A 24,592-nucleotide genomic window follows, 5' to 3' on the forward strand; every position below is an offset into this window, starting at 1 on the left:
AATAGAGTATTACACATGTACAATGTATGATTTTCAAGCACTAAAAATTTAGCTATTTCTAAGCCCAATTTCTATAGACGACATGTCAAACTGCTCATCCTGAAAGAAGATTTTGGATACAATTCTTATTACACAGACACCATTTTATATCACAGCTATTCCACTGAATTCAACAGAATCTGTCTAACTTCACATTTAGTTTGAAGAATAAAAAAGACAAAACTGTTTGAGTTAGTGTATCTAATATATTACTAAACAACCAATATTTTCATGTTTGAATATATTTTAAAGTCACCATTCAGGTAAACAAGAATAATTCAGCCAAACACAATATTTTTGAAAACTGATAAGCACTTGAAGACAGAAACTCAAATAAAAATGACTCTTCCCCCCACAATAAAAACTGTTTATTACAGTGTGTACAATGATCTCTGATCCTTGTAAATCCACAACACTTACAGTCTTTAAAAAAAAAAAATCTAACCTTTAGCTGTTTCACTTACAGACAGACTTCTAGCAAAAACTTATTGAGAACTAGTCTTTACTTTGTTGTTTCTTCTTTTAATCTGCCTTTTAGCTTTTGTCCTTAAATTTTACTATGAGCCATCACAGAATAGGTTGTAATCTCAGGTGATTAACTGCATAGCATTTTACAAGCTGTAAAACAGAGCAAGATCCCCACATACAAATTGTGCCATTGCATAGGTATTCTTAACAGATTTTCTAAACTACCAGATTGGTTTGACAGACTGCAAGTCCTAAGTATTATATATATTTCAAAGGTTTACTTATTTTTCTTGTAAAAAAGCTAAAATCTATATTGATTGTAACAAGCCACTCTACATGAAAAATCTCAATGACTGTGGAGTAGAATACCAATATTTATGACCACACTTGTGTTCATTATGGTTCTCTCTGACAGGGGTCCATTAAAATCAATTTTTATGTTTCTTATGTATTTTTTTCATCTAATGCTCTTGCCATTGTGTTTATTAGCCAGTTAAGAGAAACACTGGGCACTGTTGTTTTGTTTTTATTTTGTTCTGTCAAAAATAATGAGACCAGAGACTTTAACAACTATTCGCTATCAATGAGTGGAGGAGATTAAATGTTACATTTCAGCAAAAGCATTTAAGGACAGCTTTAAAATTTTTAGAACTTTACCATCAGGAAAACATATTCGAGTCCCTCCTCCTCCTCCCCACCTTTTTTTTTTTTTTGTTTAAAGTAAGAGGTTCTTCAGAGGAAGTAACCATAAGAAAGAAATTTTGCTTGCCATTTCTTGCCCACCAGAGCCACTAGTATGTGAGCTAAACAGTCTGTTCAAAAACAATTTATATAGTTCTTTCAATATCAAAATCTCAAAGTGCTTTATAAAAGCACTAATTACTGAAGACTCACAACACTTATGAGATAGGGAAGCTTTCTTAATCCCTATTTTATAGGTGAGAAATCTAAACCATAGAGATGAAGTGATTTGTCCAACATCACAAAGGAAATCAGAGAGCTTGGAAGAGAACCCAGATATTCAGACTCCCAGCCCTGTTTTTTCCAGACACAAGACCATTCTTCTGCAACTAGTAGGAGACCATGTACTGACTGAACAAAGGGAAATACAGGAGAAGTTAGTCACCATATAAAGTGGAAACATTTAAAAAAAAAACAGACACCCTATAACATGTTGGGTTCATAGTCTTGATGCCTTATTTTGAAGAAGTTACATCTTATAGCCTAGTTCATAGTCTACAGTCTGCTTTGCCTTCAATATAAATTCAATATTAAAAAGGTGCACAAGAAAACTGGAATGCTTAGAATGCCAGGTCAGAGAAGATGTTATTTTTGCTAAGTGTGAACTGACATTGATAAACATGTTTTGGGGGGGTTGTTTGGGTTAGAGAAAAACGAAAATGTATTCTGGTTTTACATTTCAAACTAGTATATATATTGTGCATACACATGATTTATATACTATTAATACACAAATATAAAAATGTATAAGGATAATAAAAATAGCAAAAAACAAAAAATGGGGGGAAATACACAAATCAAAGGAGCATTTCAAAACTGAAAGAAATACAGAGAAAAACAAAACAATGAAGTTAGGAAGAGAAAAAAAGTGAACCAAACCCAGTCACTTCAGGAAAACAGACACCACACACATGTGGACGAAAGTAAAGGCTGCAACTTTATTAACTGACTGAACTACTTGGCAATAATGATCCCACCCTGCAAGACACAGGGTACTGACATACCTTCTCTAGTCCCGTGTTGGATTTATCCAAGAAGTGACTCCAATAGCCATATGAAACCTGCTCTGGACCCCAATCAAAGTTATTACAAACACGTAAAACACGTCAAGCACTCAAAAGTCATAATATACCAGAATTAAAACTGCCTCTGCAAATCTAATTCTTTGTGCATATGCATTATGATACGACACAATCCTTTGCTATATGACCACATACTTTTTTTCCCCGCACATGGATGGTCAACAAAGTTTGAACCCCAAAATAAAAGGAGTACTTGTGGCACCTTAGAGACTAACCAATTTATTTGAGCATAAGCTTTCGTGAGCTACAGCTCACTTCATCGGATGTCTCTCGCCAACATTTTTATGTTTTACTTCTATGAAATAAGTAGGGATGCCAATTTTGGTTGGACATATTCCTGGAGGTTTCTTTGCAGGACATAATCTTTAATTAAAGATTAATCTTTAATTCCTGGAGACTCCAGGCCAATCCTGGAGGGATGGCAACCCCAGAAAAAAGCCCTTTCAATTTTTAAGTTTCACTGTTTCTCCAAAGACAGTAATAAAGGCTGAGAAGAAACTGCCCACATAATTTAAACAAATGCTCAAAATTTTAGAATTTGCTTGAAATAGCATTAAAGGTAGAACAGACATTCAGAGATAAACATGGATGGGGTAGTAAATCAATTTCTTGGAGCTGCCACTCCTTTAGGGTAACTCAATGATGATTTTGATTTTAAAATAGAAATTACTGTATTTCCAAATATACAGCTAATTATGCATAGTTACTTTTTTAGCAGTGGTTTTAATCTGAGAATTCTGCATTCAGCATCATGTACTTATGCACAAAATCAACAGAACACAAACTTACCTGTTTTGTGACAGAACATTTTCCTTAAATTGTATTTCATGTACACCTGTTCCACATCCAGATATTTCAATTCTTCCCACAGGGCTGTTCAGCATTACATGCATCTTCTTACACTGAGTTTTTCCATCTTTTAAAGCAACCTGTTCACAAGAGAATAATAAAATTGTAAAATGTGTGTACACTTTCCCCAAGGAGCCTGCATCTCAACAATCTGTAACTTTAAGCATATTTTGTACAGTTTTGCAAAAATAATTTCTTTGAGGGCTTAAATAGAGAAAAATCATAGTAAGCAAAAACAAGGATTCACACTACTTAAATTTACTCAAATTATATGCTGTATTTTTGTCATCCATCCTACACCTGAGTAGTGGTAATTCAGTCTGTTATGAGAAGTCAACATTAAATAGCATCTACATTAAAAATAATAAAAAATGTTAAATAACTCAGCACTGACCTCTACAAAAAAAATAATCACGTGGAATAGCAGTTTTATGGTTGATTTGTTAGTGAACACTAAAGAAAAAGTTTTTTTTTACATTGATTTCAAAGAGATTATTATGACAATAAAGCATATTCACTGGTTTACAGTGGCAATATTATGTAAATAATAACTGCAGAAGCTCATATGGAACGGCTGTGCTGGAAAAATCAATCACTGTTCAGTAAAGGACACACATTTTTCATTCCTATCATTAACAGTCAACTTTTTATGGCTACCAATAGAGTGTACTTCCAAATATGTGCCAAACATTTTTCAGGTTTTCTTCAGGATCAACAACAGATGTAAAAATTTTATTAAAGTTAATGTTTAAAATCAAATGTACACAAGTTAAGAGGGAAGGTACTGTACATCTTGGGTCGGGCTTGGGTTATGGGGGATTGAAAGTATCGGTTACAAGGATCACGAGGTATATACATGTCACGTAACCAGCATAGATCCAGATTGGGCTGTGGGAGTTTTTAAAGCGTCAGTGGATAAATGGGCTAGGGTATACATTCCCTCTAAGCCATATTCATCTTTATTTGGTTACAAAAATATTTTTAATCAATAGGTATTTAGAGTGTACTATTTACATTTTAGTGTTTAACTCATTAGATATAAGTTGCGTATTATTATTATTAATTATTCTGCCATGTGGGGGCACCTAAGAGTCCAAGTTACAGGGCCCTACTGTGGTAGGCACTGTACATACATAGAACAAAAAGATGATCTCCGCCCCAAATAGCTTACAACCTAAGTGTAGCAAGAATAAGATTGACAACTAAAAACAGGTAAACACAACAGACAGGAGAAACATGAGGAAATAATGAGACAAAACTGGTCAGAGCATTGGGCTTTATTGTGTCTTTGTTCAAAACACTTAAACCAGCAATGAGAGGAAAGTGCAAGATTCACAACGATGTAGATACCTGAAAAAAAGTGATGCCAAGAAGGACTAAAGTAATAGTGGATACCGCAATTTATTCCCAAGCATAAACATATATATGAATACGCTTGTATAAACACAGATACACAGACACAACCACACACACATTATTTTGTCCGGCACACACAAAAGGTATGGATACTTATACACTCCATTCATACTTCATTAGTCAGCTCCCTGAAAATCAAAAGCTGCCTTAAAAATTCTGATTAAAAATATCATGAGGTTCCTTTATTTTACTTGTGGCCTTTGAACATCTGACGTTCACATATCCAAGCTTTGCTGTGCAACTATGAGAGCTATAACTCCCTTTTATTTTTTAATGAAAGCTGAGATTCTCATGTAATCACGGAACTCATACAGTGGTTTTCCCAAAGCCCTAACTCTTTATCACGAGATTTGGCAACAATGGAACTTGTGCCTTGCACATTTTCCCCAGCAACACAGGGAGTAGAGTGCAATGAAGCTCTGCTCTGCTATACCTATACTCCACAGGCGCAGGATCCAATAAGGACCTTTAAGTCAGTGATGGAAGTTAGAGATGCCTTTCAGCATCCCCAAGTCATGTCAGGACCAGGACCTGTAAACCAAGAATTAGGGAGCCAGAATTCCCTGTCACTTTCCCCTCTCATACATGCCAAGCAGAATCATGATGCAGAGAAAATCTGCCCCACAATATTCAGTTTGAGGCATCTTAGTACCAAGGAATGTTGAAAATCTGAAAAGATGTTGTTTTTAGAGATGTGTTGCTCATGTCCATTCCATTCTAGGTGTTTGCACGCCCATGTGCACAGTTGTCAGAGACTTTTGCCTTAGCGATATCTGTAGGGTTGGCTGTGGGAGCCCCTTTGAGTGCCCCGCTCATACATTGGCATATTAGGCGCCACTAACCCTATACCCTCTCAGTTCCTTCTTGTCGACAACTCCAGGAGGATGGGTAATGGAATGGACATGAGCAACATGAAGAACAGTTACGAAAGGTAGGTAACTGCTTTTTCTTCTTCGAGTGCTTGCTCATGTCGATTCCATTCCAGGTGACTCACAAGCAGTCTCTTGTGATGGGCTCGGAGTTCACAGTCTCGTGGCTTGCAGTACTGCCCTACTAAAGCCAGTGTCGTCCACAGCCTGCTGGGTAAGTGTATAGTGGGACGTGAACGGATGGACGGATGACCAGGTGGCCGCCCTGCAGATATTCTGTATAGGCACCTGGGCCAGAAAAGCTGCCGAAGAGGCCTGCACCCTGGTCGAGTGGGTGGTGACAATTGCCAGGAGCTGCACTTTCGCTTGATCATAGCAGAAGCGATCCAAGAAGAAATTCTTCGAGTGGATACAGGATGACCTTTCTTCCTGTCAGCCACCGTGACGAACAATTGTGTTGACTTACGGAATGGCTTGGTCCTGTTGATGTAGAAGGCTAGAGCCTTCCTAACATCCAAGGCATGTAGTCTACGTCCCTCCTCCTCCGACTTCTGTGGCTTTGGAAAGACCGGTAAGAAATGTCCTGGCTTGAATTAAACTGAAGTGAGCTGTAGCTCATGAAAGCTTATGCTCAAATAAATTTGTTAGTCTCTAAGGTGCCACAAGTACTCCTTTTCATCTTGGGCAGGAGAACCGGGTGCGGTCTCAGATGGATTTTGTCCAAGTAGAAGACCGTATAAGGTGGTTCTGAGGTGAGCACACAAATCTCAGAGACTCTAAGGGCTAAAGTCACCATGACCAGGAATGCAACCTTCCAGGACAGGAGAAGGAGAGAACAGGAAGCCAAAGGCTAGAAAGTAGGACCCGTGAGCTGCAACAGCACCAGGTTCAAGTCCCACAGAGGAACAGGGTCCTTGACATGTGGATAGAGGCTCTCAAGGCCCTTGAGAGGCTCTCAAGGCCCTTTATCCAAGATCCAACAGTGAACTGCTTCCACTTGACCAGGTAGGTTGCTCTGGTAGAGGGCTTTCTACTTCCCAACAGGAAGTAGGTCCCTCCAGCAACCATGGTGGAGCTGTCAAGGCCTGGTTTTGTCTGCTGACTCTAGTGGGCAACCGGCGAGGTGAAGGCGAGTAGCAACGCCTGCCAGAGGAGTGGTACCAGGGTGACTGGAACCGGCACCATGATCCTGAGCGGCCCCTCCAGGATGGTGACCGAAGTCTAGGAGACCGCCTGGAGGAGGGTGACTGGGGTCTAGGCGACCTGTGGCTGGAAGTTCACCGGTACCGGCAGTACGGGGAATGGCATCTCAGCCCTGGAGTCCTGTGCCTAGTAGGCGGGGAGCTTGTCGGGGACCTGGGTCTTCTAGCTTGAGAGCTAGGATACAGTGCTGGGGTCCAAGATCGTGGAGACGGAGACGTGCACCTGCAGTCCAGTGACCAGGAGTGCTCAGCCATTCTGTGAGGCTGCACTGCAATAGGCTTGCCCCTTCCGTGCCAGGGCCGTAACCAAGTCAGCCACATGGTGTGGCGCCTGCGGAGCCGGTCGGCTTTTGTCTTTAGCTGCCGGTACCGCTTCAGGCACAGACGGCCCTGGGAGAGGCCGGGGACCCTTGCCACTTCCCGGGATCAGGGATGGATCCCTGGCTGGGTTGGGGAGTCCGACCACAGTGGTACCTCCATGAAGCCCCACAGTAGGTGCATGGCCTGACAAAGGTCCTTTGACCACAAGCCCCTTCATAGAATCATAGAATATCAGGGTTGGAAGGGATCTCAAGAGGTCATCTAGTCCAGCCCCCTGCTCAAAGCAGGACCAATCCCCAACTAAATCATCCCAGCCAGGGCTTTCCCAAGCTTGACCTTAAAAACCTCAAAGGAAGGAGATTCAACCACCTCCCTAGGTAACCTATTCCAGTGCTTCACCACCCTCCTAGAACAAAAGTTTTTCCTAATATACAACCTAAACCTCCCCCACTGCAACTTGAGACCATTATTCCTCGTTCTGTCATCTGCTACCACTGAGAACAACCTAGATCCATCCTCTTTGGAACCCCCTTTCAGGTAGTTGAAAGCAGCCACTAAATCCCCCCTCATTCTTCTCTTCTGCAGAATAAATAATCCCAGTTCCCTCAGCCTCTCCTCATAAGTCATGTGCTCCAGCCCCCTAATCATTTTTGTTGCCCTCTGCTGGACTCTTTCCAATTTTTCCACTACACTTCTTGTAGCTTGGGGCCCAAAACTGGACACAGTACTCCAGATGAGGCCTCACAAATGCCGAATACAGAGGAATTATCATGTCCCTCGATGTTTTGGCAATGCCCCTACTTATACAGCCCCAAATGCTGTTAGCCTTCTTGGCAACAAGGGCACACTGTTGACTCATATCCAGCTTCTCGTCCACTGTAACCCCTAGGTCCTTTTCTGCAGAACTGCTGCCGAGCCATTCGGTCCCTAGTCTGTAGCAGTGCACGGGATTCTTCCATCCTAAGTGCAGGACTCTGCACTTGTCCTTGTTGAACCTCATCAGATTTCTTTTGGCCCAATCCTCTAATTTGTCTAGGTCCCTCTGTATCCTATCCCTACCTTCCAGAATATCTACCACTCCTCCCAGCTTAGTATCATCTGCAAACTTGCTGAGGGTGCAATCCATGCCATCCTCCAGATCGTCAATGAAGATATTGAACAAAACTGGCCCCAGGACTGACCCTTGAGGCACTCCACTTGAGATTGGCTGCCAATGGATATCAAGGAGCCACTGATCACTACCTGTTGAGCCCAATGATCTAGCCAGCTTCCTATCCACCTTATAGTCCATTCATCCAGCCCATATTTCTTTAACTTGCTGGCAAGAATACTGTGGGAGACCGTATCAAAAGCTTTGCTAAAGTCAAGGAACAACACGCCTGCTTTCCCCTCATCCACAGAGCCAGTTATCTAGTCATAGAAGGCAATTAGGTTAGTCAGGCATGACTTGCCCTTGGTGAATCCTCTCCTCCAAATGATTCGGAATTGATACCTTGAGGACCTGCTCCATGATTTTTCCAGGGACTGAGGTGAGGCTGACTGGCCCGTAGTTCCCCAGATCCTCCTCCTTCACTTTTTTAAAGATAGGCACTACATTAGCCTTTTTCCAATCATCCGGGACCTCCCCCGATCACCATGAGTTTTCAAAGATAATGGCCAATGGCTCTGCAATCACATCCGCCAACTCCTTTAGCACCCTTGGATGCACTGTATCCCACCCCATGGACTTGTGCTCATCCAGATTTTCTAAATAGTCCTGAACCACTTCTTTCTCCATAGAGGGCTTCGTCCTTCGGTGCTGAGGGGCTCCTCTTCTTCTGGCACTTCTTCAGCACTGGTAAGGGGGAATGGTACCAGGCAGAGCTTCACACTGAAGCTGAAGTATTCGGCGTGGGTTCCCTTGCAAGGCATGGGTTCCGTTCTGACCCGGGGCGAAGCGCAGCCTCCATGAGATGGGCCCTCAAGCAGATATCCAGCTCTTTTGTGTGTGAGGATGAAAGTTTTTACAAATACGATACCTATCCTTTCTATGGGCTTCCCCCAAACACTTCAGACAGCTGTCGTGGGGGTTACTCATCGGCATTGGCCTGCTGCATGACACACGACTTGAAACCGGGAGAGCAGGGCATGCCCTGTTCAGGGACGAAGTCCCAGCCAGGTCTCTAAGTACTCTAATTTAACACTACAAAGACTAACCAACTACTATTAACTATGTACAGATTAGGTAGAACAAAAGTATACGAAAACCCGCTAACGCTCTTGCAGATTGCAAGAAGAGGTGCTCCAATCAACCGTCATGAGTGGTAAGAAGGAACTGAGAGGGCCTAGGGTCGGCCTAATATACCAACTCATGAGCATGACACTCAAAGGGGAGCCACAGCTGACCCTACAGACACCACTAAGGCAAAAACCTCTGACAACTGTGCATGTGGGTGTGCAAACACCTAGAATGGAATCGACATGAGCAAGCACTTGAAGAACACGACACCTTACCCAACACTAAACTTGGAAAAAAAAAAAAAAAAAAAGCAAGAAAGCAGGAGAAACTGACTTCTGAAGGAAAGATTATGAAAATGGAGATATCTAGAACAACAACTAAGGAGAGGGAAAAAGGACATTGCTGTCTACACAGAGTCGAAGTACACATGTACTTATTTATGGTTGTGAAAAATCAAACAAGGTGACAACAAAGAGTTAAGGAAATTAAAAATTTAGGCTAATTGACAGGAAAAAATCCTAAAAGTCAAGTTTACTAGACTATGGAACAGTCTTCCAAGGGAAATGGTGAAAGCCCCATTGTTTGGGGCATTTAAAACTGGAAAATACAAAACAATTATTTATTATTTTTACGGCATCTAATGTGTGCTACACGACATCGGAAGGAGTCCTATGCAGACAACAGGACGATTAGATTTACTAAAAGGTGTTTTACATTTCTACTTTCAATTATATCAAAATCTCCTAACATACTCTACTGCAAGTGATCCCTGTCTTTTATTATTTTTCCTAATCTTGTTAATCCATCAACAAATTTATAAAGACAGTCCACACAACAGAGGTGATATCAGATCTTTCTATTTCTTGGCTAAACCAATAAAAATATAAACACACCCTCACCAAAAGTCTGCACTATTACTTAATGAAAAAGCAGACCTCAGTATACCTGTATCTGTAGTTATATAGCTAGAGAGCAATGACTAATTAAACTGTGTAAAGAAAATAAATCAGAGGAATAAATTCTCTAAATACTGGCTCCTGCTATAGTGGTTAGAACTCTAGTTTGGAATCAACCTACAGTTCATATAACTGGATTTCATAGTGATTACTCAACAGCCAATATTTTGAACACTTAAATGATTAAATAAACGTGTGGCATACCCTTAAGGGCTTTTCTCTTGGCTTCATGCTTTCTGACAATTATGAGGCCAATGCAGTATGTCCAGGGTATGATGGCAACTGTATTCACATACTGATCCCCTGCCTCGCAGAAAGGCTCATCCTGATCAAGCAATACTTTTCTGCAAGATCATACAAGCCTAATCTAGAATGAGTTTACCCTAAGCTAGGGAAATGGTTGATTTTAATTGAATGCTGAAAAGAAATTGATTTTCATGGCTATTTAGAGATCAATTGAAAAATGAAATAAATTTTGTATCATCCCCCCTTTTAACATGAATAGGCATTTAAATAGTAATGTCCTGAATTAACTCCTTAGTGGTGGAGGTTGGTACTTCCCTGTGCCAACAGCAAGAGCAGAAATTCTAAGAGTTTGCATTGTTACAGCATCAGAATATTCTGATTTCCACCTACATGTGGTTAGATTAAGAAGTTGACAATTCTTGTTCGACTCTATTTTTTCATTCCCCCCCCACCCTTCTTCTAGTACTTGCTTCTCCTGTTGATGACTGAAACCAAAACATTCAAGATCAGTTAGCACATTATTTACCTCCCCCTTCCCCTTTTCTTGCTCCTAGTTAGATATTTGTGTCTGCCCACTGGTATTTCATACTGCACATCCACCAATGTGATATATGTGATATATGCCATCATGCGCCAGCAATGCCCCTCTGCCATGTACATTGGTCAAACTGGACAGTCTCTATGTAAAAGAATAAATGGACACAAATCAGATGTCAAGAATTATAACATTCATAAACCAGTCGGAGAACACTTCAATCTCTCTGGTCACGCAATCACAGACATGAAGGTCGCTATCTTACAACAAAAAAAACTTCAAATCCAGACTCCAGCGAAAAACTGCTGAATTGGAATTCATTTGCAAATTGGATACTATTAATTTAGGCTTAAATAGAGACTGGGAGTGGCTAAGTCATTATGCAAGGTAGCCTATTTCCCCTTGTTTTTTCCTACCCCGCCCCCCCCCCCCAGACGTTCTGGTTAAACTTGGATTTATGCTGGAAATGGCCCACCTTGATTGTCATGCACATTGTGGGGACAGTGGTCAGTTTGGATGAGCTATTGCCAGCAGGAGAGTGAGTCTGTGTGTGTGTTGGGGGGCGGGGGGGTGAGAAAACCTGGATTTGTGCTGGAAATGGCCCACCTTGATTTTCATGCACGTTGTAAGGAGAGTGGTCACTTTGGATAGGCTATTACCAGCAGGAGAGTGAGTTTGTGTGTGTGGTTTTTGGAGGGGGGTGAGAGAACCTGGATTTGTGCAGGAAATGGCCCACCTTGATTATCATACACATTGTGAAGAGAGTGGTCACTTTGGATGGGCTATTACCAGCAGGAGAGTGAGTTTGTGTGTGGGGGGGTGGAGGGTGAGAAAACCTGGATTTGTGCTGGAAATGGCCCAACTTGATGATCACTTTAGATAAGCTATTACCAGCAGGAGAGTGGGGTGGGAGGAGGTATTGTTTCATGGTCTCTGTATATATAATGTCTTCTGCAATTTCCACAGTATGCATCCGATGAAGTGAGCTGTAGCTCACGAAAGCTCATGCTCAAATAAATTGGTTAGTCTCTAAGGTGCCACAAGTACTCCTTTTCTTTTTGCGAATACAGACTAACATGGCTGTTACTCTGAAACCTGTCATTTTTAAATATTAATTTTGCTCTTGGTGTTCAGAAACAGGATTTGTGCCAGATCTTCAGGTGCAGCTGAGCAGTGAAATTCCCCATACTTTTACCTCTGATCCCTGGGACTGCTTGGTCCAGCCAAAGTACAATCTGGAGCAACCCTAAGGCTACTCCAAGTTAAGCAGCCTCGTAAGAGCTCATGGGAGTGGGGGGGAGGGGAGGGAAGAAAAGAAGGGCATTTCACTGGTAGAGGTTGCTGACACAAAGCATTTCCAGACATGTGCTCTCCCACCCCCAAACACAGCCTATATAGTGAGGCAGCTGCTACGGAGCTGGCTGTATCATCTTTATCCTTATCAAGGATTATCTCTGTTCTTCACCTCTGGTCAGGAAATGCCCAAAGGGACAGCACAATCCCCTTAGGGCAGCACAAAAGGAAACACCAGGCTTGAGGATCTGGCTCTGCACATTGCAAATTTAACACCATCAATTTGGGCTTGAATAGGGACTGGGAGTGGCTGGCTCACTACAAAAGCAATTTTCCCTTTCTTGGTACTGACACCTCCTCATCAATAATTGGAACTGCACCACATCCACCCTGACTGAATTGCCCTTCAGCATTGGTTCTCCACTTGTAAGGTAACTCCCTTCTCTTCATGTGCCAATATATATTTATGCCTATATCTGTAATTTTCACTCCATGCATCTGAAGAAGTGGGGTTTTTTTACCCACAAAAGCTTATGCCCAAATAAATCTGAGTCTTTAAGGTGCCACCGGACTCCATGTTGTTTTTAACAGAGTTTAGACACTTTTGAAAATGGCACTTCATACTTTTTGAAAATTTTACCCAAAAGACTTGTATTTAGTACATGTATTGACTCCACAAATTAAAATGCAAGTCCTATACTAAAATTTAATCTAATAACTGTTCTGTTTGGTCACATTTTAATGCAATGGTGATAGTCTGAGTTGTACTTTAAACTACATATTGTGCTCAGTTCACAGTCTGAGTCAGCAGGCTGCATAGCAGCAAGATCTGCAGAGGAGGAGATCTTCCATCAGGCAAATGATTGCAACACACTTTTAAGCAGGGGGAATTTGTCTCGCTGGCCAAATGGAGGGAACAGTGCTTTATGGCTGGGGAGGGAGGAAAGCAAAACTGCTGCAAAAGGGGATGAGGGCCCAGAGTGGCGATGCTGACTCATCCCCTGGATGGAAGGGCTTAAAAGGGGCAGCCTGTGTGGTGAAGCCCTCTTTTACATGGAGCAGGCTGAGGCAGGGAGCTGGCACCAGGAGCCCGCCAAGAACCTGAGCGCTATTGAACCTTGGGGTAGAATGGTTATCAGTGTAGCATGGAGAGCAGCTGGTTCTGCTCATGTGGCAGAGCTACGAGACAAGTTCTAATATTCATGCAATTACAAGGGTGGGAAGGCCAGTCACCAAATGACTCATTATGCAGGAGAGGGTGCTGCGGTACATGGTGTCGCTGGCAACTTGCCAACTGGCATCCTCAATCTTGAATTGCCTCCCAGCTGTTACATTCATCAGTGGGATAAATGGGTATCCATATAGTGGTTTTAACTCAAAGGTTTCTGGCAGGCTGTCACATTCCAATGGCCCTATGGAGGAGTCATGTTGGCCCATTACAGATAACATTCTTAGGGATCTACGCGGTCTTGTTCAGAGCAGCATTCTTGATAGCAATTTTTGATGCTTTCCGGATCAGCTAGATAGTTCCTGAGTTTTGTAGGGGCTCTGTGGGAGGGGACTTGGAACTGCATGATGTACACTGGCAGGGACAAATAGGGATATTAAACTTGCAATGGTCAATGACTGATCAAGGAGGCTGGGAAGAATCTGTTATCCTCCAGGAAGGTAGTGAGCTTGCTTCTGCCCCATGGAATGCACACTTATTCAGAATCAAGGTCATAACAGCAGCAATATAGCTGGGAAAGGGGGCAGGGGCAATTCGGGCAACCAAGCATTGGCATTCGGAAGCATACAAAATGTGTGCGCGACTTCGGGTCGTGAGTCAACATAAATATGTTGTGATTTCATTCCAGATGTTGGAAGACCAGCCATGGAGACAGTGGTGTGGATCTGTGGGCACAGGATTGTTTTTTTTATATGGACAGGCGCGCATCCTCGTTGCCTTGAGGGTTGGCCACCCGGGATCCAGCGATGGGGTGAGCATGAGTTGGCATGGAAGGAGGAGCATGTTATTTGACCAGCTGATGCCACTGCTGTGCACTGCATGGGCCTGCAGCGGTCAGCAATATAATGGTGGCACACCTTGGAAAACACTATTTTGGAATGTGTAAAGGGTTTGAATTAATGCACAGAGCAAAGAGACTTGAAACTGAACCTTCTATTTTTTCAGGAAAAAATAAAATTGTCTGGTCAGACATGCCTTAATGCAGGGTCTGGCGGGGAGAGGCTTTGGTGCCAATTTGTTTTGGCCAATATAAAAGAGAGCAGTGAGAGATGTCTGGGAATCCGACCGGGTTTGGGGGGAAGCAGCCAAACTAATTTCCGGCACCTCCTTATGGATGTCCAGTGCAGGTACTCCATAGGGAAGGTATACTGTGACTTGATAAATGGCTTGGAAAAGGACGTAAAAAGGAGATGTCTGTTAAAGGAACAAAATGGGAATGGGGACTCCTACGACTGGTACGGCAGGGAGTCAACCCCTCTTTCTTATACCCCATCTTAACCCTCCTAAGAGGGCTGGTGAATGGTAAGGTCCCAGCAATGGATTGGCTGGGGGGACCTGGAAGGAAAAAGGGGGGAGCTGGTGGAAGCCCAGGGATAATTATGGAATGAACATGGGGTTACTGCACTGTACGCTTTTATCTGCGAGGTAGTCCCAGAAATCTAATAATAAAGTTGCAGGCTGGTTAAAACCACATCAAATCTCTCCTGTCCTTTCGGCACAGCCAGACAAAGAGTTACAGGAATTAAGACTGAAATATAGTCTGCCTACAGCCACTAAACCCTCCCCAGCCCACATGCTGACTGGGAAAGGCTACTGGAAAAACAACCCTACTCCAGAAGTCCCCTCTACAGCCACGTGAAAGGCACTATGTGGACATTTACTCCAATGCACTAAGGGATTGCCGACTCTCTCTTCAAATCTTGCTCCTTCCCAAAAAAATCCATCAAGCATTTTTGAATGCTCAAAGCTGCCCAGGAATACGTTGAGAGCTAGCTAAAAATGGAAAGGAAGATGTCAGAAATGTAAAGGAGTCTGCGAGAAGAGTCCCTTTCTAAAAATCGAAACCTTTCCTGAATATATTAACAGGTACACCTGCATTGGTCCATAGCAGACACTGGCTACCAGGATTAGATTTTCATTTAATGGGTTTTTCATTGTTGTAGGTCTGTTTTAAGTTGTAACCGTTTAAAAACACAGTAATAAATTTTAACAGTGTTATTTTAAGGCACAATAGATGGCTGGATTTCTTATTTGTTAATTACACAGGGTAAAAATCAGAGCTGAATCTACTTATAGATGGTCTGTATTTTGCCCAAATTATTCTAAACATCAGGAATCTGCATCAGAGGTCCATTTTAGTACAAATTATACAAAAAAGATGAATGAGTTGCGAGCCTTCAACTGAGTCAAAATCAAATTTAACTACCTAGCCATAAATGAAAATTCCAGATGGCAAACCAGAGAAAGAAAAAAGAGCTATATCTTTTTCTTTTGTGGGGGAAAGAGGGCGTAAGCCGGGGGAGAGAGATGGGAGTTGCATGATGTAAGATTACATAATGAGATTAGCCACTTCCAGTACGAAAAGAATTTGTGAAAAAAAAGTGCACGTTCTGGTCATTTTGGGCTTGTTTGGCATTTTATGACATTCCTGCAATGACACATTACCTACCATGCAGCTACCACATACACGACTTATTTCTAAACACTGTCAACAGTATACTACCCACAACATAAAACAGGTTAATTTTTCTACTACCAGCTAGACATACAGTACCGCAGAGTGACAGTTTGTCACAAGGCAGTAAGGATGGTGGCAGTATAGTGTTAAGCACAAAAAGTCAATTTTTAATCAGTTATGTCTTGGCAAGCATCAGCTTAAAATCCGACATGCTTACATAGCCCTGGTCTACACTAGGACTTTAGGTCGAATTTAGCAGCATTAAATCGATGTAAACCTGCACCCGTCCACACGATGAAGCCCTTTATTTCGACTTAAAGGGCTCTTAAAATCGATTTCCTTACTCCACCCCTGACAAGTGGATTAGCGCTTAAATCAGCCTTGCCGGGTCGAATTTGGGGTACTGTGGACACAATTCGACGGTATTGGCCTCCGGGAGCTATCCCAGAGTGCTCCATTTTGACCGCTCTGGACAGCACTCTCAACTCAGATGCACTGGCCAGGTAGACAGGAAAAGAACCGCGAACTTTTGAACCTCATTTCCTGTTTGGCCAGCGTGGCAAGCTGCAGGTGACCATGCAGAGCTCATCAGCAGAGGTGACCATGATGGAGTCTCAGAATCGCAAAAGAGCTCCAGCATGGACCGAACGGGAGGTACAGGATCTGATCGCTGTATGGGGAGAGGAATCCGTGCTATCAGAACTCCGTTCCAGTTTTCAAAATGCCAAAACCTTTGTCAAAATCTCCCAGGGCATGAAGGACAGAGGCCATAACAGGGACCCGAAGCAGTGCCGCGTGAAACTGAAGGAGCTGAGGCAAGCCTACCAGAAAACCAGAGAGGCGAACGGCCGCTCCGGGTCAGAGCCCCAAACATGCCGCTTCTATGATGAGCTGCATGCCATTTTAGGGGGGTCAGCCACCACTACCCCAGCCCTGTTGTTTGACTCCTTCAATGGAGATGGAGGCAATACGGAAGCAGGTTTTGGGGACAAAGAAGATGATGATGATGACGAGGTTGTAGATAGCTCACAGCAAGCAAGCGGAGAAACCGGTTTTCCCGACAGCCAGGAACTGTTTCTCACCCTGGACCTGGAGCCAGTACCCCCTGAACCCACCCAAGGCTGCCTCCTGGACCCAGCAGGCGGAGAAGGGACCTCCGGTGAGTGTACCTTTTAAAATACTATACATGGTTTAAAAGCAAGCATGTGAAAGGATTACTTTGCCCTGGCATTCGCGGCTCTCCTGGATGTACTCCCAAAGCCTTTGCAAAAGGTTTCTGGGGAAGGCAGACTTATTGCGTCCTTCATGGTAGGACACTTTACCACTCCAGGCCAGTAACACGTACTCGGGAATCATTGTACAACAAAGCATTGCAGTGTATGTTTGCTGGCGTTCAAGCAACATCCGTTCTTTATCTCTCTGTGTTATCCTCAGGAGAGCGAGATATAATCCATGGTCACCTGGTTGAAATAGGGTGCTTTTCTTCAGGGGACACTCAGAGGAGCCCATTCCTGCTGGGCTGTTTGCCTGCGGCTGAACAGAAATGTTCCCCGCTGTTAGCCACAGGGAGGGGGGAGGGTTGAGGGGGTAGCCACGCGGTGGGGGGAGGCAAAATGCAACCTTGTAACGAAAGCACATGTGCTATGTATGTAATGTTAACAGCAAGGTTTACCCTGAAAGAGTGTAGCCAGTGTTTTATAAAATGTGTCTTTTTAAATACCGCTGTCCCTTTTCTTTTCTCCACCAGCTGCATGTGTTTCAATGATCACAGGATCTTCTCCTTCCCAGAGGCTAGTGAAGATTAGAAAGAAAAAAAAAACGCACTCGAGATGAAATGTTCTCCGAGCTCATGCTGTCCTCCCACACTGACAGAGCACAGACGAATGCGTGGAGGCAAATAATGTCAGACTGCAGGAAAGCACAAAATGACCAGGAGGAGAGGTGGCGGGCTGAAGGAGTAAGTGGCGGGCTGAAGAGAGGTCTGAAGCTCGAATGTGGCGGCAGCGTGATGAGAGGAGGCAGGATTCAATGCTGAGGCTGCTGGAGGACCAAACCAGTATGCTCCAGTGTATGGTTGAGCTGCAGCAAAGGCAGCTGGAGCACAGACTGCCACTACAGCCCCTGTGTAACCAACCGCCCTCCTCCCCAAGTTCCATAGCCTCCACACCCAGACGTCCAAGAACGCGGTGGGGGGGCCACCGGCCAACCAGCCACTCCACCACAGAGGATTGCCCAAAAAAAAGAAGGCTGTCATTCAATAAATTTTAAAGTTGTAAACTTTTAAAGTGCTGTGTGGCATTTTCCTTCCCTCCTCCACCACCCCTCCTGGGCTACCTTGGTAGTCATCCCCCTATTTGTGTGATGAATGAATAAAGAATGCATGAATGTGAAGCAACAATGACTTTATTGCCTCTGCAAGCGGTGATCAAAGAGAGGAGGGGAGGATAGTTAGCTTACAGGGAAGTAGAGTGAACCAAGGGGCGGGGGGTTTCATCAAGGAGAAACAAACAGAACTTTCACACCGTAGCCTGGCCAGTCATGAAACTGGTTTTCAAAGCCTCTCTGATGCGTACCGCGCCCTCCTGTGCTCTTCTAACCGCCCTGGTGTCTGGCTGCGCGTAACCAGCAGCCAGGCGATTTGCCTCAACCTCCCACCCCGCCATAAACGTCTCCCCCTTACTCTCACAGATATTGTGGAGCACACAGCAAGCAGTAATAACAGTGGGAATATTGGTTTCGCTGAGGTCTAAGCGAGTCAGTAAACTGCACCAGCGCGCCTTTAAACGTCCAAATGCACATTCTACCACCATTCTGCACTTGCTCAGCCTGTAGTTCAACAGCTCCTGACTACTGTCCAGGCTGCCTGTGTACGGCTTCATGAGCCATGGCATATTAAGGGGTAGGCTGGGTCCCCAAGGATACATATAGGCATTTCAACATCACCAACAGTTATTTTCTGGTCTGGGAATAAAGTCCCTTCTTGAAGCTTTTGAAACAGACCAGAGTTCCTGAAGATGCGAGCGTCACGTACCTTTCCCGGCCATCCCACGTTGATGTTGGTGAAACGTCCCTTGTGATCCACCAGAGCTTGCAGCACTATTGAAAAGTACCCCTTGCGGTTTATGTACTCGCCGGCTTGGTGCTCTGGTGCCAAGATAGGGATATGGGTTCCGTCTATGGCCCCACCACAGTTAGGGAATCCCATTGCAGCAAAGCCATCCACTATGACCTGCACATTTCCCAGGGTCACTACCCTTGATATCAGCAGATCTTTGATTGCGTGGGCTACTTGCATCACAGCAGCCCCCACAGTAGATTTGCCCACTCCAAATTGATTCCCAACTGACCGGTAGCTGTCTGGCGTTGCAAGCTTCCACAGGGCTATCGCCACTCGCTTCTCAACTGTGAGGGCTGCTCTCATCTTGGTATTCATGCGCTTCAGGGCAGGGGAAAGCAAGTCACAAAGTTCCATGAAAGTGCCCTTACGCATGCGAAAGTTTTGGAGCCACTGGGAATCGTCCCAGACCTGCAACACTATGCGGTCCCACCAGTCTGTGCTTGTTTCCCGAGCCCAGAATCGGCGTTCCACAGCATGAACCTGCCCCATTAGCACCATGATGCATGCATTGGCAGGGCCCATGCTTTCAGAGAAATCTGTGTCCATGTCCTGATCACTCACGTGACCGCGCTGACGTCGCCTCCTCGCCCGGTAGCGCTTTGCCAGGTTCTGGTGCTGCATATACTGCTGGATAATGCGTGTGGTGTTTAATGTGCTCCTAATTGCCAAAGTGAGCTGAGCGGACTCCATGCTTGCCTTGGTATGGCGTCCGCACAGAAAAAAGGCGCGGAATGATTGTCTGCCGTTGCTCTGACGGAGGAAGGGGCGACTGACGACACGGCTTACAGGGTTGGCTTCAGGGGGCTAAAATCCACAAAGGGGTTGGCTTTACATCAAGGAGTAGTTCAGGCAGGACTTCACGGAGGGTTCCAATAAGAAATGGTGCACCTAAGTTATTGTTCTTATTGGAACAAGGAGGTTAGCCTGGCCTCTGATTGATACATGGCTAGATCTACCTCGCTGCACCTTCTCTGTGAGTGACTGCAGTGTGACCTAGAGGAATGAGTCCCCTAGACAGGGGAGAAGGCAAATGAGGACAAAACAAATCTGGTCTATTTCTTGTTTTGATCCACTCCATCTATCTTTTACATCTTTGGCTGGCAGCAGACGGTGCAGAAGGACATATTGTCTGCCTGCTCACCATAAGACGGTTCAATAGGACTGACTGCCGGACTTAAGAGAATGACCTGGTCAAGTCACTAAAAATTTAGTCCCTGCGCCCATGTCTGCCCAGGCGCTCCTGATCGACCTCACACAGGCGACCAGGAGTACCTCGGACATGACGAGGACGGCTACCAGTCGTATTGTACCGTCTGCTGCCACAAGGCAATGGGTTGCTGCTACTGTGTAGCAATGCCGTACCGCGTCTGCCAGCACCCAGGAGACATATGGTGACGGTTTCCTGAGCGGGCTCCATGCTTGCGGTGGTATGGCGTCCGCACAGGTAACTCAGGAAAAAAGGCGCGAAACGATTGTCTGCCCTTGCTTTCACGGAGGGAGGGAAGGGGGGACTGACTATATGTACCCAGAACCACCCGCGACAATGTTTCAGCCCCATCAGGCATTGGGATCTCAACCCAGAATTCCAATGGGCAGCGGAGACTGCGGGAACTGTGGGGATAGCTACCCACAGTGCAACGCTCTGGAAGTCGACTCTAGCCTCGGTACTGTGGAAGCACTCCGCCGAGTTAATGCACTTAATGCACTTCTGTGGGGACACACACACTCGAATATATAAAACCGACTTCTATAAATTCGACCTTATTCCGTAGTGTAGACATACCCATAGAAACTCACTCTCTGTCGTCCACTAAAGTTAGGTTAATTCAGCTATCATTTAGTATATTTGCAACTTGCTGGAATGGGCCACAGACCTGCTCAAATGCCATTACGCAAACGTCAGTTTCGTGACCTGCATTTTTCCAATTAAATTTAAGTCACATTTTAGCGGTCTCTAATTAAGTGGAAGGACAGAGAATGCCATAATGTGAGCACTTAAAGAAAAAACATGCTTTCCGTATTACCTATTGCTGCAATCCAGTCAGACCTCATAAGCATGACTGGGCTGGTTAAGTACGTGCATCACAACGTCTAACTGCTACAGCAAGCTGTACACTAAAGCAGAACAATGCACTATTACACTAAATGATTAAATATGTAGCACTCCTCTCTCTAAGTCAATACTGAACCAGTGCCCAAGTGTAGCATTAGAGGAAACTGTTGCTGAAGGTGCAGTTCTTTACATAGAAAAGGGAAGCCAGAACCACCTGGTTTTAGAGATTTTATTAGCAATTCACTTTCTGTCATTACCTTCTGTCTATTTAAAATTCCTCCTGCAGTTTCAGTGGGATATGCTCCCTGTCCAGTCCTAAAATACGGTCTATTGTCATGTGCTGGTAAGTGAACAGATTCCTGGATATAGTTTGCCAAGTTTAAATGCTTGAGGATTGTTTTGAAAAGATATGAAAAGTGAAATAGTTCTAATTATTATTATTATTTGTGAGTGGTATTCTACACAGAGATGTTTAATACATATTTTGTTACAGAGGACAAAAACAAAAATGAAGCAAAAATAGCTTCCTTCTAATTTGATTAGTCAGTCTGCCTTCCATCCTCATCTCCAAATAGAACGCTACTATATCATGCTGTATAACCCATCAGGAAGCATAAAAACAAGCAAGCTGTCAGTCAGACTACACAATCTAGAAATATACAGGTGACACAGCAGAGAACAGAACTGTTAGCAACATTAGCAAGACTTCACTAGCTGTTGAATTTTTACTGCTGAGTAAAGGTGCTTAACTCCCAAGTTAGGCACTTACCTGTCCTCTGTGCCTTTGAAAATCCCCTCCTAAAAGATTAATGAAAGACTCTGTAGAAATGGAAAGGAGGCCAAAATATTTAAAAATAATTCAAGTAAAAAAAATACATCTGGATTTTCCTGTAAGAATCCAAATGCTTTATTACAACATTATAATTAATTGTGGTGAAAGAGCCAATTTGTATTGCACTAGAATGCATTGCTAGATGTTTTTTATTGAGAGCCAGGGCCATGTTTGCTGGTGAATGCTAAATAAGCATTCATTTGCAGAGGTGGAGTTTTTCATATTCAGTTTACCTAACTGTAAATTTTCATCAAGGTAAACCCTGGTTTGAGATAAAACATCCTCTGAGTAACAAAAATGACCCAAGGAGAATAAAAGCAATTGATTAATCTGGAATCTGAGGACTAAATCAGGAGCTGACCTGGAACGTTAAGGGATTTATGCTGTGGATGTTAGACTTCTGTTTATGAACTTACTTGCTTTTCTATTAACTTGTTTCCTTCAAACTGAAAGAGATCTCTTTGATAATCTGTGAACTGCACTCTGTTTAACAATTGTCCTCCAGGTTGTTTCTCCTTTTATTTAGTTTGATTGTAATCCAATTAGCATTTTTATGACTCACTGAATGTTTCCTGATATTACTAGGAAGTTTTGCTGTTCATTTGACTTTTTTTCCCCCGTAGGTCATCTTTTCCTACAAATAGAGGATAGGCTTGAAATTATTCACGTGGAGAGTTTCTCAAAACAAAATTATTATTCTTTGTGAAAAAGGAATATTGGGGTATAAACCGTGTATGATTCTTCATTCCTATTTGGTGGAATGGCAATATTCAGGTGCGTAATATGTAAAACAACTTAACTTAATATTTATTTGTATACTATGAAATTAAAGTATTTTCTATTATTTTTCTTAATTGCTGTATGTCAGGCGCGTCCAACCTGTGGCTCCGGAGCCACATGCGGCTCTTCAGAAGTTAATATGCGGCTTGTGGTATAGGCACAGACTCCGGGGCTGGAGCCATAGGCGCCAACTTTCCGGTGTGCCAGCGGGTACTCACTGCTCAACCCGTGGCTCTACCACAGGCCCTGCCCCGACTCCATCCCTTCCGGCCCCCTCCCCTGAGCCTGCTATGCCCTGACTCCTCCCCCTCCGAGCCTCTTGCACGCCACGAAACAGCTGATTGGGAGGTGTTGATCGGGGACCTGCCAGTGGGCGGGAGGTGCTGGAAGTGCGGGGCGGGGGGAAGCTGATTGGGGGCTGCTGACATATTACTGTGGCTCTTTGGCAATGTACATTGGTAAACTTTGGCTCCTTCTCAGGCTCAGGCTGGCCACCCCTACTGTATGTCTTTTTTTTAAAAAAAAAAAAACTACAACATAAAAGGATTATGAATAATGTTATGGCTAGACCAAAATGACAAGATAAACTGGTGATTAACTTTTGTAGGGAAAAACATATTTGCCATCAAAAGCTTTTCCCCATTTGTATACAGGGCAAAGTATAGTTTGCAACAGGAACTCATTAACCCAAGCCATTACTCATTAACCCAAGCCACAGATGTAAATCTGTGAAGACTTCATAATAGCTTCTCAGACACTTCTCTTAGAACACATTAGAGTGTTTGTTAAGATTCAGTGGAATTTCAGTACTCTCTTTCAGGAAGACTCATGTAATTAGAACAGCTTCTCCCTATATTCATTCCTCTCGCTATTCAGTGAATCTGAACAATGACCACCTGACCAACATACATTCAAATTTTGGGAGAAGTTAGGCTCCAGGAAAAAAAAAAAGTGACTTGAAATGTGTATCTATACAGTGCCAGTCTGATACCATGTGAATCTCTCCCCTTCTCTTTTTCCCACTCCACCACCTGCTGGACTGGCTGGGCACCAAAAGAGGGGGCACTGAGAACAGATGAGCAACTAGAAGGAGTCACTGCAGGAGAAGCCTTGCTTAATTCCTGCTTTTCTGATGGACGCAAAAGAAAAACTTACACTGGAGTTGAAATAAAAACAGGAGATCTCACAGAAAATCCCATGCATCTTATTTTGAAATCTGTAAATAAAAAAGGACAGAAACAAAAGAGTTTCAGGCACCACAAAGGCACTTTCCAGGCCTCACCAGTGCAGTCACATGCTAAAGTTTGAGGAAGCCTGCTGTACAGCACTCAGCTGGAACACTCTTACAACAAAAAGAACAAAATACTATAAATTACAAAACATCTAAGCAGGATTTAGAGCTGTATCGAAACTCTGAGTGCCTACATACGTATTCCCACAGAGCATTTTTCATGAACAGGTGCTTCCCCCTCCCCCTTCCTGATAGAAGAGAAGATCCAACAGAGAGAACTTGAGAACAGGGATAATTGTGTTAATAAAAGCATGAACTGTATTTGGAGATGAGCAATAGTTTGAGTCCTGTCTAGAACGTACATCAAGCTGACGGTGCTGGCAATACTAACTGAGTAGTATTTCATAAGGAACACCTTGTACACAAACTAGCCACATCCAAAGCCATGCCCAACCCCTACACTATTTGTTGGTGGCACAAAAAAGGAGATTACGGTAATTGTGTAGGTGCTAAATCAGACCCCATCCTCTTTGTCCAGTGATTTAGGCGTCCATTCATTTCTACCTGAACAACATTCAACTACTTCAGTTCCAATAACACAAGTAACATACCATATTGTGGCAAGTACTGCTGTGCTACAAAAAAGTAGATTTTTCA

The 24,592-nt window shown here is 43.6% G+C and overlaps 1 protein-coding gene across 2 annotated transcripts in view; it reads right to left on the minus strand.

The window, feature by feature from the left end:
* The window catches only part of MGMT (O-6-methylguanine-DNA methyltransferase), a 303,036-nt gene that overhangs the window by 220,109 nt on the left and 58,335 nt on the right, over positions 1 to 24,592 (minus strand). For both annotated transcript variants that reach the window (XM_074959150.1, XM_074959151.1), the window contains one exon: positions 3,120 to 3,259. In XM_074959150.1, coding sequence (XP_074815251.1) covers positions 3,120 to 3,259 — 140 coding nt within the window. The remainder of the gene's footprint in view (positions 1 to 3,119; positions 3,260 to 24,592) is intronic.

The sequence above is a fragment of the Natator depressus genome, chromosome 7 (assembly GCF_965152275.1).
Source record: "Natator depressus isolate rNatDep1 chromosome 7, rNatDep2.hap1, whole genome shotgun sequence".
Classification (NCBI taxonomy): domain Eukaryota; kingdom Metazoa; phylum Chordata; order Testudines; family Cheloniidae; genus Natator; species Natator depressus.